The 15,701-nt window shown below is 38.7% G+C and overlaps 1 protein-coding gene across 5 annotated transcripts in view; it reads left to right on the top strand.

The window, feature by feature from the left end:
* The window catches only part of USP28 (ubiquitin specific peptidase 28), a 75,426-nt gene extending 60,081 nt beyond the window's left edge, over positions 1-15,345 (top strand). For 3 of the 5 annotated variants that reach the window (XM_028515524.2, XM_036028538.1, XM_036028539.1), the window contains 10 exons: positions 5,099-5,293; positions 6,149-6,288; positions 6,455-6,640; positions 7,658-7,753; positions 8,731-8,909; positions 9,023-9,101; positions 10,483-10,562; positions 11,120-11,243; positions 12,362-12,557; positions 13,838-15,345. In XM_028515524.2, the coding sequence (XP_028371325.2) occupies positions 5,099-5,293; positions 6,149-6,288; positions 6,455-6,640; positions 7,658-7,753; positions 8,731-8,909; positions 9,023-9,101; positions 10,483-10,562; positions 11,120-11,243; positions 12,362-12,557; positions 13,838-14,013 (1,451 nt within the window). In that variant the 3' untranslated portion in view covers positions 14,014-15,345. The remainder of the gene's footprint in view (positions 1-5,098; positions 5,294-6,148; positions 6,289-6,454; positions 6,641-7,657; positions 7,754-8,730; positions 8,910-9,022; positions 9,102-10,482; positions 10,563-11,119; positions 11,244-12,361; positions 12,558-13,837) is intronic. The other 2 variants (XM_028515531.2, XM_028515530.2) reach the window with 1 other exon arrangement.
* Positions 15,346-15,701: the final 356 nt, after the last annotated feature.

The following is a 15,701-nucleotide window of genomic DNA, read 5'->3' on the forward strand; positions in this document are numbered from 1 at the left end:
GCTGTTGGTAGTGTATGAGAGCCTTGATATTACATGTAGGGTTCATTTTTAATTATCTTATAAAATTTTTATTTATTTATTTTTAGAGAGGGGTGTGAAGGAGAATGAAAGGGAGAGAAACATTGATGTGTGAGAGAAACATCGACTGGTTGCCTGTCATGTGCCCCAACTGGGGACCTGGCTCACAACCCAGGCATGTGCCCTGACTGGGAATCGAACCAGTGACCTTTCGGTTTGTAGGCCGACACTCAATCCACGTAGCTGCACCAGCCAGGGCTCTTTTGTATTTTTTAATCACCATATGATTGTCTATGTCTAGAGTTTATTTTTTGTTTGTTTGGTTTTTTTGCTTAATTCCTTCACCTTTTCTACCCAGTTCGGCAACCTGGCTCCCCTCTTGACAGTTGTCATTCTGTTCTCCATCTGTGAGTCTGTTTCTATTTTGTTAGTTTATTCTGTTCGTTAGATTCCATGTATAAGTGAAATCGTATGGCACTTGTCTTTCTCTGACTGGCTTATTTTACTTAGCATAGCGCTCTCCAGGTCCATCCATGCTGTTTCAAAGGGTAGAATTTCCTCTTTTGCGGCTGAGTAGTATTCCATTGTGTAAATGTCTATAATTTTTTATCCATTCATCACTGATGGGCACTTGGACTCCATCCAAATTTTAGCTGTTATAGATAAGGCTGCAGTGAACATAAGAGTGTACACATTCTTTTGAATTGGCGTTTCACGTATCTTCAGATATATTCCAAGAAGTGGAATCACTGAATCATAAGGCAGTTCCATTTTTAATTTCCTGAGGTAACTCTGTACTGTTTTCCACAGTGGCTACACCACTCTGTATTCCCACCAACAGTGCACGAGGGTTCCCTTTTCACCACATCCTCACCAGCACTTGTTTGTTGATTTATTGATGGTAGCCATTCTAACAGGTGTGAAGTTTTAATTTGCATTTTTCTGATAATTAGTGACTTCGAGCATCTTTTCATATGTTTGTTTGCCAACTATCTGTATATCCTCTTTGGAGAAGCATCTATTAAGATTCTTTAAGTGGATTATTTTGTTTTTTTGTTGTAGTTTTGTAACTTCTTTATAAATTCTAGATATGTCATTGGCATATATGTTCTCCCATTTAATAGGTTTCTTTTTTTAAGTATATTTTACTGATTATGCCATTACAATTGTCTCAATTTTTTTCTCCCCTTTATTCCTTCTCCACCGTGTACCCCCTCACCCTCCAGCATTACCCTACCCCACCTTAGTTCATGTCCATGAGTTGTACATATAAGTTCTTTGGCTTCTCCATTTCCTATACTATTCTTTACCTCTCCCCATCTATTTTATGCCTACCAATTATGTTTCTTATTCCCTGTACCTTCTCCCCGCACTTCCCACTGAAAACCCTCCATGTGATCTCCATTTCTCTAATTCCTTTCCTGTTCTAATTGTTTGCTTAGTTTTTATTTTTGTTTTTTAGGTTCAATTGCTGATAGTTATGAGTTTGTTGTCCTCTTACTGCTCACAGTTTTTGATCTATTTCTTAGATAAGTCCCTTTAACATTAATAAGCTATAATAATAGCTTGGTGATGATGAACTCCTTTAACTTGACCTTATCTGGGAAGTACTTTATCTGCTCTCCATTCTAAATGAAAACTTTGCTGGATAGAGTAATCTTGGATGTTAGGTCCTTGCCTTTCATGACTTAGAATACTTCTTTCCAGCCCCTTCTTGCCTGTAAGGTTTCTTTTGAGAAATCAGCAGCTAGACTTATGGGAACTCCTTTATAGGCAACTGTGTCTTTTTCTCTTGCTGCTTTTAAGATTCTTTCCTTATCTTTAATCTTGGGTAACTAAATGATGATATGCCTTGGTGTGTGCTTCCCTGGGTCCAACTTCTTTGGGACTCTCTGAGATTCCTGGACTTCTGAAGTCTTCCTTCCTTCACCAGAATGGGGAAGTTTTCCTTCATTATTTGTTCAAATAAGTTTTTAATTTCTTGCTCTTGTTCTTCTTCTGACACCCCTATGATTTGGATGTTTGAGCACTTAAAGTTGTCTCAGAGGTTCTTAAGCCTTTCCTCAATTTTTTGAGTTCTTGTTTCTTCATTCTTTTCTGGTTAGATATTTATTTCTTCCTTTTGTTCCAACTTGTGGATTTGAGTCCTGGTTTCCTTCCCTTCACTGTTGGTTCCCTGTATATTTTGGTTTATTTCACTTTGGGTAGCCTTCATTTCTTCCTTTATTTTGCAACTGACCTCAATTAGTTCTATGAGCATCCTGATTACCAGTGTTTTTAACTCTGCATCAGATAGGTTGTCTGTCTCCTCGTCACTTAGCTCTTTTTCTGGAGTTTTGATCTGTTCTTTCATTTGGGCCATATTTCTGTGTCTCAGTGCACCTGTTATGTTGTAAGAGGCAGAGCCTTAGATATTTTCCAGGGCAGGGCAACCCCCTTTGCTGCATTTTGACATTGTCTGTGGGGATCAGAGAAGGAACAATACAGTTAACTTGCTCCACTCTAGCCCTACTTACCAACTAACTGTCCTGTGAGACTGGGAGTTTCTCCCTCCGTGGCAACTTGCAGTATTTTACAGCTAGCTTTGAGTCTTTAGTTTTCCATTCACCCAGCCCTGCCTTGCCCATGTGGTCTGCTGCCTTGCCACGTATGCTCTCCCCTAGGTTGCCCTCTCACATCCCCACCCCTCCTACCAGTCTGGGTGAATGTTTCTTAAATTCCTTGATTGTCAGAGTTCCGTGCAGTTTCATTTTCTGGTAGTTCTAGTTTATTGTTTTTAAATTGGTTGTTGTCCTTCCTTTGGTTGTGCAAGGAAGTGAAGCGTTTCTACCTATGCCTCCATCTTGACTGGAACTCTGGTGAGTTTCTTTCCATTTTGTCGATGATTTCCTTTGCTATGCAAAACTTTTTAGTTTGATGTAGCTTATTTGTTTATTTTTTCTTTTGTTTCCCTTGCTGGAAGAGATATATTAGAAAAAATATTTTTACTAACAATGTTTGAGATTTTGCTGAATATGTTTTTTTCTAGGACTTCTGTGGTTTTGAGTCTAACATTTAAGTCTTTGATCCATGTTGAATTTATTGTTTATGATGTAAGAAGGTGGTCTAGTTTCACTTTTTTTCACATATCTGTCCAATTTCCCCAACACCATTTATTGACTAGACTGTCTTTACCCCATGTTATGTTTTCACATCCTTTGCCAAATATTAATTGACTATAAAGGCATGTGTTTTTTCTGGGCTCTCTGTTCTGTTCCATTGATCTATGTGTCTGCTTTTATGCCAGTACCATGCTGTTTTGATTACTATGCCCTTGTAGTATAGTTTGATACCAGGTAGTGTGATTCTTCCACCTTTGTTTTTATTTCTCAAGATTACTGTGGCTATTTGGGGTCTTTTGTGGTTCCATATAAGTTTTTGGAATATTCTAGTTCTGTGAAATATACTGTTGGTATCTTGATAGAAATTGTGTCAAATCTGTGGATTGCTTTGGGTAGTATGAACATTTTCATGATGTTAATTCTGCTTATGCATGTACACAGTGTAAGCTTCTTCCACTTATTTGTACCTTTTTCAATTTCTTTATTCAGTGTCATAATTTTCTGAGTACAGTTCTTTTACATCCTAGTTTAAATTTATTGCTAAGGTTTTTTTTAAGCAATTATGAATGGGATTGTTTTCTTATTTTCCCTTTTTGATAGTTCATTATTGGTTATTTTTGAATATTTACTTTGTATCCTGCTACTTTACTGAATTCATTTATCAGTCTATTAATTTTTAGGTGGGAGCTTTAGGGTTCTCTGTACACAGTATCATGTCATCTGCAAATAAGGACAGTTTTACTTCTTTTCCTATTTGGATACCTTCTATTTCTTCTTTTATCTGATTGCTGTGGCTAGAATGTCCAGTACTATGTTGAATAAGAGAGATGAAAGCAGACATCCCTGTCTTGTTCCTGATCTTAAAGGAAACACTTGTAGTCTTTGACCATTGAGTATAATGTTGGCTGTGGGTGTCACATACTGTCTTTATTCTACTGAGATATGTTCCCTCTACCATTTTGCTGGATTTTATCAAGTGCTTTTTCTGCCTTTACTGATATGATCATGTAGTTTTTATTCTTTATTTTGTTTATGTGGTGTGTCATGTTAATTGATTTGTGGATATTGTATGAACTTTGTGTCCTCAGAATAAATCGCACTTGAATAGGGTATATGATCTTTTAATGTGTTCCTGGATCTGGTCTCCTAATATTTTGTTGAGGATTTTACGAAGTTCATCAGGGATATTGACTTATGATTTTCTTTCTTTGTAGTGTCTTTATCTGGTTTTTGAATATGATAATGCTGGCTCATGAAATGAGCTTGGGAGTCTTCCCTGCTCTTGAATTGTTTGGAACTAGTTTGAGAAAGAGAGGCTTTAATTCTTTGAATCATTTTTGTATTATAGAAACACAAAAATGGAAACTGCCATTTGCTTAGTGAAAAGACTAGTTAATGGCAACCGATAAGTGGATGTGTTGTTCTGCTGTAAGGTGTTTTTTTGTTTTGTTTTCTTTTGTTTTGTGTTGGTCAAAACAAAAAAGGGTTAGGAATGAAAGTATTAATATGTGCTTCATATCCTGATGTTTTTCATCATAGCTTTTAATGAACCAGGTATTATTGGTCATTTAAATATTGTATCAGATTGCTTTGTGATAGCACTTAATCACATAAACTTGACACAGTATAAGTGTCTTGGAATTCAAATCTAACCATCTTGAGGTAGATATTCTTTTCAATAATGGAAGAAGTGGTTACATCAACAAAACTATTTCACTTGAAATTTTCATTGGATGTAATAGTTTTTCTGAATTTCCAAGAAATGTTTGGTCTATTATTATTTTGCCAGTGATTGTCATCTATTCTAAATTTCTACATTCTTATATTCATTTAACAGATATTAAGTGTGTGCCTACCTACATACGCTAGGCACCATTATTGATGTGTTCTGTTGGCCTTATATTAACAATACTTCTGATCGATTATGTATTTTTCATTAGGAAGGACCTTTTGATTTCTCTACCTTTGTTCTTTCTCAGAGGCAGCCCAAAGTGAATCAGACCAGATGTTAGGAGAATTGGAAGCCTTATCTGTTGAACTTAAGCATTATATTCAGGAAGATAACTGGAGATTTGAACAGGAAGTAGAGGAGTGGGAAGAAGAGCAGTCTTGTAAAATTCCTCAAATGGAATCTTCTACCAACTCAACGTCACAGGATTTCTCTACATCCCCAGGTATTTGAGAAGGGCAGTATGCCCCTGATCCAGCGGTAGTCACGCTGCACTCCATCAGCCAGTGCGGTGCACTTCAGCTGGGGAATGCCGCCACAGTGTGCAGCTGCAGCATTGTTGACCTGTAGCTGGTGTTGCACAACCTGATGGAATGGCTTGTGGTTTCAGAATGTGATTTCTGATGAGTAGAAGTACTGGCAGAAAGACTAGCTACCTGTACTTTTACTCTGTTTAGTTTTTGCTTATTTCCCAGGTTGTAAGAGAAATTATGATAAGATTAATAGGTAGAATTTATGAAAACGATTCTCCAAAAGTGACCTTCCACCAGGTCAAATACATGGTAATGGAAGGAAACTAGAGTTTGACTGGGGAGCGCACAGTAGAGTACACAGATGTCCAATTATAATCTTGTACACCTGAAAATTTTATAATGTTATTAACCAGTTACCCTGATAAATTTAATTTAAAAAGAATTTATAACAGCATTAATTGTAATGCTATATGTAAATGTGTCAAAGCTCAAGAACTTTAAAATTTGTGTGTCTATACATATATATATATATATATATGAATATTTTTTTAAAAGGTTATCTTCCTAACAGATGGTTGTATGTAGGAAGCCTTTTTGGCATAAAGGAATATGACAAAGTTGGGAGTACATTAAATTTTATGGGGTCATCAGTGGGGTTTTGCTGAAGTAGCCATTTATCCTAGTCACAGTTCCTAGGGGAAACTTCCATAGATTTTTTTTAAAGATTTTTTAGAAGGGTTGTATATTAAACTGTGTGTCCACCCTGCTTGCCTTTTACAAAGTTAATTATCATCAGGTGCTAATTCCTGTGTACAATTCTTTATCAGAGCCTTCAGTAGCCTCTTCTCATGGGGTTCGCTGCTTGTCATCTGAGCATGCTGTGATCGTCAAGGAGCAGACTGCCCAGGCCATTGCAAACACCGCGCATGCCTACGAGAAGAGCGGTGTGGAAGCAGCCTTGAGTGAGGTGAGTGGCTGAAGGAGCCCAGATCCCCGAGGGGCAGGCTTTCTTTCAGCAGTGATTTCCACAGTTTTCTCACATTTCTATTATTCTGTGTCTCTGCTGCATTAAACCAATCCCCCTTTATTTCTCCTGTTTTTTCTTACTCTTTCTCTCCATTCTGCTGCCACAGCCTAAGAAACCTGAACCCAAGAAGCCCATGCCCCCGGAAGCAAACCTTGCAGAGCAGTCAGAACAGCCCCAAAAGGCTAATGATGCTGAGTCTGCAGCCCAGCCTAATTCTGAGGTCTCTGAAGTCGAGATTCCCAGTGTGGGAAGGATTCTGGTTAGATCTGATGCAGATGGATATGATGAGGAGGTACAGAGATGAGTGCAGGGGTTAGTTGTTTGTTGTCAGTCTGACAGTCCCTTCCCTTGTCACTGGAAGTACTTCAAGGTGTTGGGCAATGGTTAATATTTTCTTATTGAAACAATGGACAAGAGGGCCTATTTGATTTAACCTTAGTTACTATTTTTAAAATGACAACCTTGTTCCCACTGTATATTGCTCCCAGTGTACGTCTGTCTACCCAGGCTTATATTTATGGGGGCCACTGCAGAGTTTAGATGGCCCAGAGAGAATTTAGTTCCTTTTCTGGTGTTAGGAACAAAAAATTGCCTTTTAAGTTAGGAGTCTTTGTCTTCGGTAGTATTAATGCTTTTCTAACAAGTGTAAAATTTTCAGATGCCTACTGAGCAAAACAAATGTAAATTGGACTTGTTTTTAATTCTAAAGCTTAAGAAGAAGCAGTGGGTCCCAGGTTGTTGTATGTCCTCTTTACACTTGTCACCGCACACAGCCAGTATATGGATCCGGTCCCTCCAATTTCTAACTTTGGCTGTGAGATGTTTTTTAAATCATTGAAAGGCTTTCATTTTGTGAAGTTATATTTGTGCGTTCCCTAGTTCCAGACTCTTTTAAATGTGCTGTTTGTCCTAGTAAAAGTCTAAAATAATTGTGTGTTGACGCTATACTCCCAAATTATAGAACCAAATTGGAATTCTCACCTCAGACATTCCCCCACTGAGAGCTCTAATTTACTTGATTCTTTAGCAGTGCCATAATAGATATTTTTAGACATACATAGTTATTCATCTGCTAAATTATGGGGCCTATCTCGAAATAGCTGGTCTGAGGCATTGTGTCGAGGGCAGGGTTGCAAGTGTGTGCAGGAGTGCGTGTGTATGGGAGTGGTGTGTGTAGGAGTGAGTGTGTGTAACCTGACTTGCAGTGTAGCCATGCTGCCCTTTAACAGTCTGCTCACTTATCTGTCATACACTCTTCTTTTGAATCTTTTCTCTCCTCTTCTCTGTGTTTTGTGCCCTCTTGTGGTAGGTGATGCTGAGCCCTGCCATGCAGGGGGTCATCCTGGCCATAGCTAAAGCCCGTCAGACCTTTGACCGAGATGGGTCTGAAGCAGGGCTTATAAAGGTATTTCGGCGCGGGGGGGTTTGTTTGTTTGTTTGTTTTTGTTTTGTTCTGGTTTGGTTTGGTTTGTTTGTTTGTTTTTAAAGATTTTATTTATTTATTTTTAGAGAAAGGAGAAGGGAAGAAGAAAGAGAGGGAGAGAAACATCAATGTGTGGTTGCTTCTCGCACACCCCCTACTGGGGACCTGGCTCGCAACCCAGGCATGTGCCCTGACTGGGAATTGAACCAGTGACCCTTGGTTTTCAGGCCATCACTCAATCCACTGAGCTACACCAGCCAGGCCTGTTTTTTAATTTCTCATTCTTATACCACAGGTGTCATAATAGTGAGGCAGTAATTCTATTAGATGCTAAACAATAGGATTAAAAATGTCCTTCACTGAAGTAGAGCATAAAACTCCCTTCTCTGTCCAACTGATGAATAAGCTGCCCCATCACGTGACCACACCTCCCCTGCTGGCACTGATGTGGCCTGAGGAGTGGTGCCGTCCTGTGTCCCACCCGCACTGGAGGGCCTGTGTTCTTCAGAAATGTTTGTTAATAAAGCCATTATTGAGACGTTGCCTTTGTAATTTGGGGCTGTAATACAAGAAAGTAGGCCTTGCTTTTTAAGGTACTTGGATAAAATTCAAAGTACATGAATAAATTGCATTTATGTGGATTTTAAAAATTTGGGTCTGTGTGACTCAAGGATTGCCTGAAATAATGAAAATTCAGTGTTTGTTTTTTTTCTGAGAACTTTATGGAAAAATGTTTCTTAAGAATATAGTATGTCTTTGGTGCCAGAATGCTAGAGGAATTTCATCCTTCATGATGTGCAAACACCTTACAGATGCCATAGTTACCTCTGTAATCTCTCAATAAGAATTTCTTAGAAGTCTTTTTAGAGTTATGAAAACCTCTCTAGCCCTCAGAGATCAATTTCTGTGCACACAAGCCCAGAGTGCACCCTTTTCTAACCAGCAGTTGTCTCTGACAGGCATTCCATGAGGAATACTCCAGGCTGTACCAGCTTGCCAAAGAGAGCCCCACCTCGCACAGTGATCCTCGACTGCAGCATGTGCTGGTCTACTTTTTCCAAAATGAAGCTCCTAAAAGGGTAGTAGAGCGGACCCTTTTGGAACAGTTTGCAGATAAAAACCTCAGCTATGATGAAAGGTGAGAAGGGAATCCCCAGAGGAGCCCCCACTCCTAGGTCTGGCTCGACTCACTCCCTGGTAGGGGAGCTGCACACTGTGTCCTTTCATTGCTTTCCGAACTTTGTCCCATAGATCAATCAGCATCATGAAGGTGGCCCAAGCTAAACTGAAGGAGATTGGTCCAGATGACATGAATATGGAGGAGTACAAGGTGAAGTCTTTCCTTTAAATCTACAAAGCCACAAACATTAATTTCTGAGGCAAAATTAACAATTCTGTGATTCCTTCCCCACCCCCACCCCCCAAAAAAAAAACTGGGTAAGAATGGATAAATGATCTTTTCTTACCTTCAGAGTAGCAGGTTTCTTCATTCCATTCTTCTGTTAGAGTGAATCAAAACTTCATTTTCTTAAATATGTACTTTAGCCTGATTCTACGCAATGAAACTCTTAATTCATGGTTTGGGTTTGTTTTAAATAATATAGTTTTCTAATATTTCTATTGGAGATTAAATTTCTCTGCATTAAAAATGCATATATAACCACACAATTTTTTAAAAAATATGTGTTGTACATAAAACAGTGTCACCTACCACCTTAGGGGTGCCCATCACACTTACTGAGTTTGAGTGTGGTCCTGTGTGATTGGGGTGGCCTTGTCCTTCTATCTTCCTCACATCTGGATGGTTTCATCAGAGCTGGAGAGATCATCCATTTACACCAGAGCCAAATGACTGTGACACGTGTGCTGGCAATTCAGATGATAAATTCTGAAGTTCATATGAAATACATATGAGGGGGAGATCCCCCAAAACTGGAATTATCCTCTGGAGGGCAGGCCCCTTGTAGTACAGGTGTCCCCTGACTAGGTGAATGTTCTAGGAACCCATCAGTGTGAGTGTACCAGCTGGTGTTGTTGTGAGAGGCTGTGTGAGGCCTCAGTGAAGTTTTTGGAAGACTCTTCCAATGTGTTTGCCCATTGCACGATGGGTGATTTATGAGTGCACCTGCCCACACAGCTCTGAGTGTTTAGCAGCTTTTGATGAAAAACAGTGTGACCCCGTGCCCCCATCTTCCCTATTCACCCGATCTTGCCCTGAGTGACTTTTTTTGGTTTACCTGGATGAAAAAAGTCCTGAAAGGGAAATGCTTTGCCAACATGGAAAAGGTAAAACAAGAAACAGCAAAAGCACTAAAAGGCATCAAAATCAACAAATTCAAAAACTGTGTGACCAGTAGAAAAAACATCTTGATAGGTGTATTGCATCAAATGGAGAGTTCTTTGAAGATGACTGAAGTTGAAATATGTAAGAATAAATACACAATTTTTTATAAATAAATTCTGGGGTATTTTGAGTCTGCCCTCATATTTCTGTTCTTCAGTAGAAGGAACAAGACATTAAAAGTTGAGGTCAATAGTAGACTTACTCTAAATGTTGAATATGCTTTTATCTGAAAGTTTTTGTGTTTACTGCTTTTGTGCCTGGCCATGTGTGCTCAATATTTGTATAGAGTTTAAAACATACTGTGGTGGAAAGTAGAAAAATAGTTTATTGTGGTCATAATCACTAATAGTTAGTTATTCCTTTTCAGAAGTGGCATGAAGATTATAGTTTGTTTCGAAAGGTGTCTGTGTATCTCCTAACAGGCCTGGAACTCTATCAAAAAGGAAAGTATGTTGACCTTTTATGTCAGTAAGGTTATGGGTCGGGACCCTGTTATTGATCGATACCCACCAAGGAGTACTGAGAACCACAGGCATGTATCACCTCCACTATCACACATGTTACTGTGCCTCTACTTTTCCCAGTGTTGCACTTAGTTTTGCTCTGGATGTCACACTTGTTTTTTCATCCTTTACATAAGGATAGATTTTTTAGTAGAAGAGATAATGTCCAGATTTTCTTTGTGATAAATGACATCAGAAAACTCATTCAGAAAAATGAATTTTAGAGTTAGTGAGCATCTAGTCAACTTGTTTGTTTTAGAGTTAAGAAAAACTGAAGCCCAGGGAGATTTTATGATTTGTTTTGGGCTTTGGGCCAATTTGTAGGAGAGCTGAGACTGGCTGCAGTTTTTCAGATCCCCAGGCTTTTCCTAGTACCACCTCCACCTTTAAGACTTTTCCAGAACTGCAGCCACATGAATGCTTGTCTGGGGGAACAGTGAAGTCTGGGTTTGGATTCTGGAGAAGGAGCACTTAGCTGTCATTTATCTGCCATTTTCTAAGGTACCAAGAGGCCCTTTCCTACTTGGTGTACGCTTACCAGAGCAACACGACTCTGCTGACGAAAGGGCCCCGCCGGGGGGTGAAGGAATCTGTGATTGCTTTGTACCGGAGAAAATGCCTTCTGGTTTGTACTGTTTGTAAGGCCTTGCTATCTTTATTGTTTTGTCTTTACCTCTGCTCCTTGAAGCCATGAAGAAATATAATTTGAAAAAACAACATAATCTCCAACAGGTTTTAGATTTTTTCCAAACTCTCAAGAGAATTTTAACATTGAAACATGATTTTAAATTACTTAAGTGAATATCATTCTTCTTCAATCCCTGATAGAAGTTAGTATGTAAATGTTGTTCCTTTTTTTGTGCCTTTTATGTATGCCTGCATTTGGTCACATTGTGAGTTCCTACCAGATTGTGAGTTCCTGGAGCACAAGTTTTCTTAGCTGTTTCCTCTGTGTCTGAAAGATAGTAAGCACATAATAAATGTGTGTAGGAGGAATATAGTATTTTTTTCTGTGTTCTTGCTAGTGGATGAGAGCTTTAGTGACTTCTAGATGAAGTCATGACATGCAGTGACCTTAAGAGCTTCATTTTCTGATTTATACTTTGATTTCTGTATTAGTTATAGGTGTGGCAGGGTGTTTTGAAGCTGAAGAAAAGGGGCTTGTATATTTGGTGGATCTGAATTTTATTAGAGTCATACTTTTATTTTTTAAATCACCAAATGCAGATTACTGTGGAATATCCTGCTCAGTTTCCGCAGGTAGGCAGCAGTAGTGATTTAGGTTATTTCCATTGCTTGCTCTCTACCCTCAGCGTAGGTCAGAATCCCCTAGGGAACATCCACACAGTGGTGATGCACAGACCCTCCCCAGGTAGGTAAACTGGCTGCTGGGCATCTGCATGTTTTCTGCAGGTGATTCTGATGCTCAGTGGAGATTGAGAACCATTGACTAGGCCTTTTAGTGGAAGCAGGTGTTAGGCACGATCTTGTAAGTTTAAGCCAGTGGGTTAGAGGCTTAGCTGCATGGGAATCACCTTGGGAACTTTGAAAAAAATCCCAGTGCCCAGGTTCCCTGCATACCAGTTACATCAGCTTATGGAATGGGACCTGGGTACAAAGTGATTTTTAAAGACATTCCCTAGGCAACCCTAATGTGCAGGAAAGTTTGGCAACACTTGCTAGAATCTTCTAAAATAGATACTTATCTTTTTCATACTTTTTTTTTTTTGCTTTTATTTTTAGGAGCTGAATGCCAAAGCGGCTTCTCTCTTTGAAACAAATGATGACCACTCTGTAACAGAGGGTATTAATGTTATGAATGAGTTGATCATTCCCTGTATTCACCTTATCATCAATAATGACATCTCCAAGGATGACCTGGATGCCATTGAGATCATGAGAAAGCATTGGTGCTCTTACCTTGGGCAGGACATTGCAGGTATATTGTTTAAGGCTTCTGAGAATTATAGCACTATTTAGCACTGGTTGCCAAGATTTTTAAAGGGATTATTGGAACCCCCTGGGATATAAGTGAGTTAAAAGTGGATCTGCTCTATTAAAACAAAGGATGGGAGACTGGGCCTCTGTTCCTCTTCACCCCTGCCACAACCCCTTACCTCTTTGGTAGCTGCTGAAGCATCTTCACAGAAGACCAGGAAACCCTGTTTGAAAACACCACTGCTCTCCAGGAATTTCATTTGCCAAAATCTGAAGTCTCTTTTTATAGTTTAAAAATCAAAATCTAGCTCTGGCCGGTGTGGCATTGTCCTGTAAACTGAAAGGTCATGAGTTTGATGCCCAGTCAGGGTACGTGTCTGGGTAGTAGGTTCATCCCTGGTTGGAGTGTGTACAGGGGGCAACCAGTTGATCTTTCTCTGTTTCTGTCTCGTTCCCTTACTCTCTCTCTAAAAATCAATAAGCATGTCCTCAGGTGAAGATCAAAAAAGATAATCAAAATCTGTTTATGTAGCTTGATTATGGTGCCATCACTAAATTTTCCTCTGGCATGTAGTAGCATGACATAGTCATATCAACTATGATGCCTTTGAAATGAATAAATTAGTAAATGGAATACTCCTCCTTGTGCAACATATTTTAGGGAGGGAACCTAAAACTAGTTATTTTTAAGTGAGTTTGGTAGACTTAGAAAGTTGGCGTATATTTTAATATAATCTTTTCATTAGAGTCTCACTGATGTAAAGATATTCCATTGACCTGTTCAAGTGTTCAAGTTTATAGTTATTTAAAAATTCTGTTATAATTAATAGGTATGAACTTCTTTTTAATGTCTTCAGTTTTTGTTTAGACCATGTGTGATGTATAGCTTTACTTAATGCTCTGTGTACACACTGTATTTTAATCACTTGAAAAAACGTAGCACCATTATATTTATGACACAGAGCATTAAATATACTTTCTCAAAGTTTAAAAGGATGATTGATTAGACGACCTGTCTGTAATGAAGTCAGTATATAGTGTTAGTCTGCCATATGTCAGATGGTTTAAAGCAATGGCCTAAAATAAAGGTTTGGTATATTTGGCAAGTAGGTCTTTGCTCCCGATTTGGTCTGGAAGAATCATCACTTGTTAGCTGACCAGAATAATGCTTTGAGTTTGGGCAATCAGCTATATGGAGGGCTTTCCCGTACAGTTGCAGACTTAGCTTTTACTCAGACATCTGTCGCGCTGCATATGTAACCATCCGTTTTCTCTCCACAGAAAATCTGCAGCTGTGCTTAGGGGAGTTTCTACCCAGGCTTCTAGATCCTTCTGCAGAAATCATTGTCTTGAAGGAGCCTCCAACTATTCGACCCAATTCTCCCTATGACCTTTGCAGCCGATTTGCCGCTGTCATGGAGTCAATTCAAGGGATTTCAGCTGTGACAGTGAAATAAGCCGGCATATGTTCAAGGACCATCCTGGTCCTTTGATTGCCTCCCTGTTGGACAGAAGTCTGTTATCATGGTGTTTACCTTGGGAAAGGTATTAGGTGAAAAAGTAAGATTCAGATCTAGACCCCAGCCATGCTGTGTGTGTAACAAAGGATTGAAAATAAAATTGCACTTTTTAGGAACAGAATCACTAAAGCAATTTTACTGGAAAAAGCAGGAGCCAGTGTATGAAAGTATTGAGTTATGCAGAAGACCTGAAATGTCCTCTTGTACCTACCAGAATGCTTGGGCTTTTTTCTAAGCCTTTTACCACATTTTAAATTATCCTTCAGGCACAAATATTTTTGACAGCAAAGTAAAAGGGTAATTCATCATAACCTGAACCAGATGAATAGCTACTAGTTAATACAGATGACATTTGAAAATTCTTAACTACAAGAGATGAAAAATGTAAACCTCACCTGGCCCTGGGCAGAAGATGACAGCCCGGGGTGCCGACACACCACTGCCCTTTGCATTGGATAGACTAAAGTCATGTGGCAGTAAGATGCTGAAAAGTCATATGAAAGCTGCCTCTCGTGTCTTTCTTCTCTCTCTTTTATTTTATATTTAAAATAAACCAGAAAAACCTCATGCTCAGTCCTGAGTGAAAGAAAGAAAAGCATTAAGGACTTTAGATGGAATAACATTGTGAAACTTGACAAAAGGTAGTGTGTTTTTTTGTTTTTGTTTTTTTTTGGTGGGGGAGCCATTTTATTTTTTTAATTTAAGTTTAGTTGGTGTATAATATTATATTAGTTTCAGGTGTACAATATAGTGATATGGCATTTTTGTACCTTACGAAGTAATCACCAGACTAAGTCTAGCACCCATCTGTCACCATATAAACTTATCCCAATATTATTGACTGTATTTCCCTTTTCCTTCTTCACCCATCCCTCCCACTACCACCCAACCAAACAAAACAGAAACAGAGTCATAGAAACAAAGTTATGGTTAATGATACTGCATTTTGTCATTAATCATTTAGGTAAAATTTTCTAGGGTGTGAAAATTGTCGGAAACCTGTCTAAGGCTACTGCTAGCCCAAAAGAACATTTGGTTGCCCTTTCCCTTTTTGTTTTGAAAGAATAAGGGATATGGGTTTGTAAAAAGAGAAAAATAAAACCCTCTACATATGTGTATGTAGAGAGAGGAATATCCCGTTGACCATTTTTGGCTCTAGCTTGGGTGTTTTAATGAAATTTTACAATGAATGAGGGAAGTGTGGGAGGGAAGAATACTTGATACAACTATGCAGATTTTATAAATGTGCAATAAAAGTATTTGTTTTACCTTTGGTGTGCAGTATGGCCTTTATTTAAATACACCTTTTCTATTTTGGAAATGAATGAATTCGGTAAGCGTTTGCCATGTTTCAGTTTTTCTTTTTTAAAAGAAACAAGGGTTAGATTAAAGGGTGAGAAGCTTAATGGGGAGGGATGGAATGAGAGCAGCACCAGTCAGTCCTTGAGTGGTACATAGAGGGGACCAATTCCTTTTTTTCTCATTTGCTAGTTGTATTGCATGTAACCACTTTGTAATCTGTCAAATTTAGAAGACAAAAGAAATTTTAACTAAATTTTTTTAAGATTTTATTTATTTGTTTTTAGAGAGGGAAGGGAGGGAGAAAGAGAGAAAAACATCAATGT

The sequence above is a fragment of the Phyllostomus discolor genome, chromosome 6, assembly GCF_004126475.2.
Source record: "Phyllostomus discolor isolate MPI-MPIP mPhyDis1 chromosome 6, mPhyDis1.pri.v3, whole genome shotgun sequence".
NCBI lineage: Eukaryota > Metazoa > Chordata > Mammalia > Chiroptera > Phyllostomidae > Phyllostomus > Phyllostomus discolor.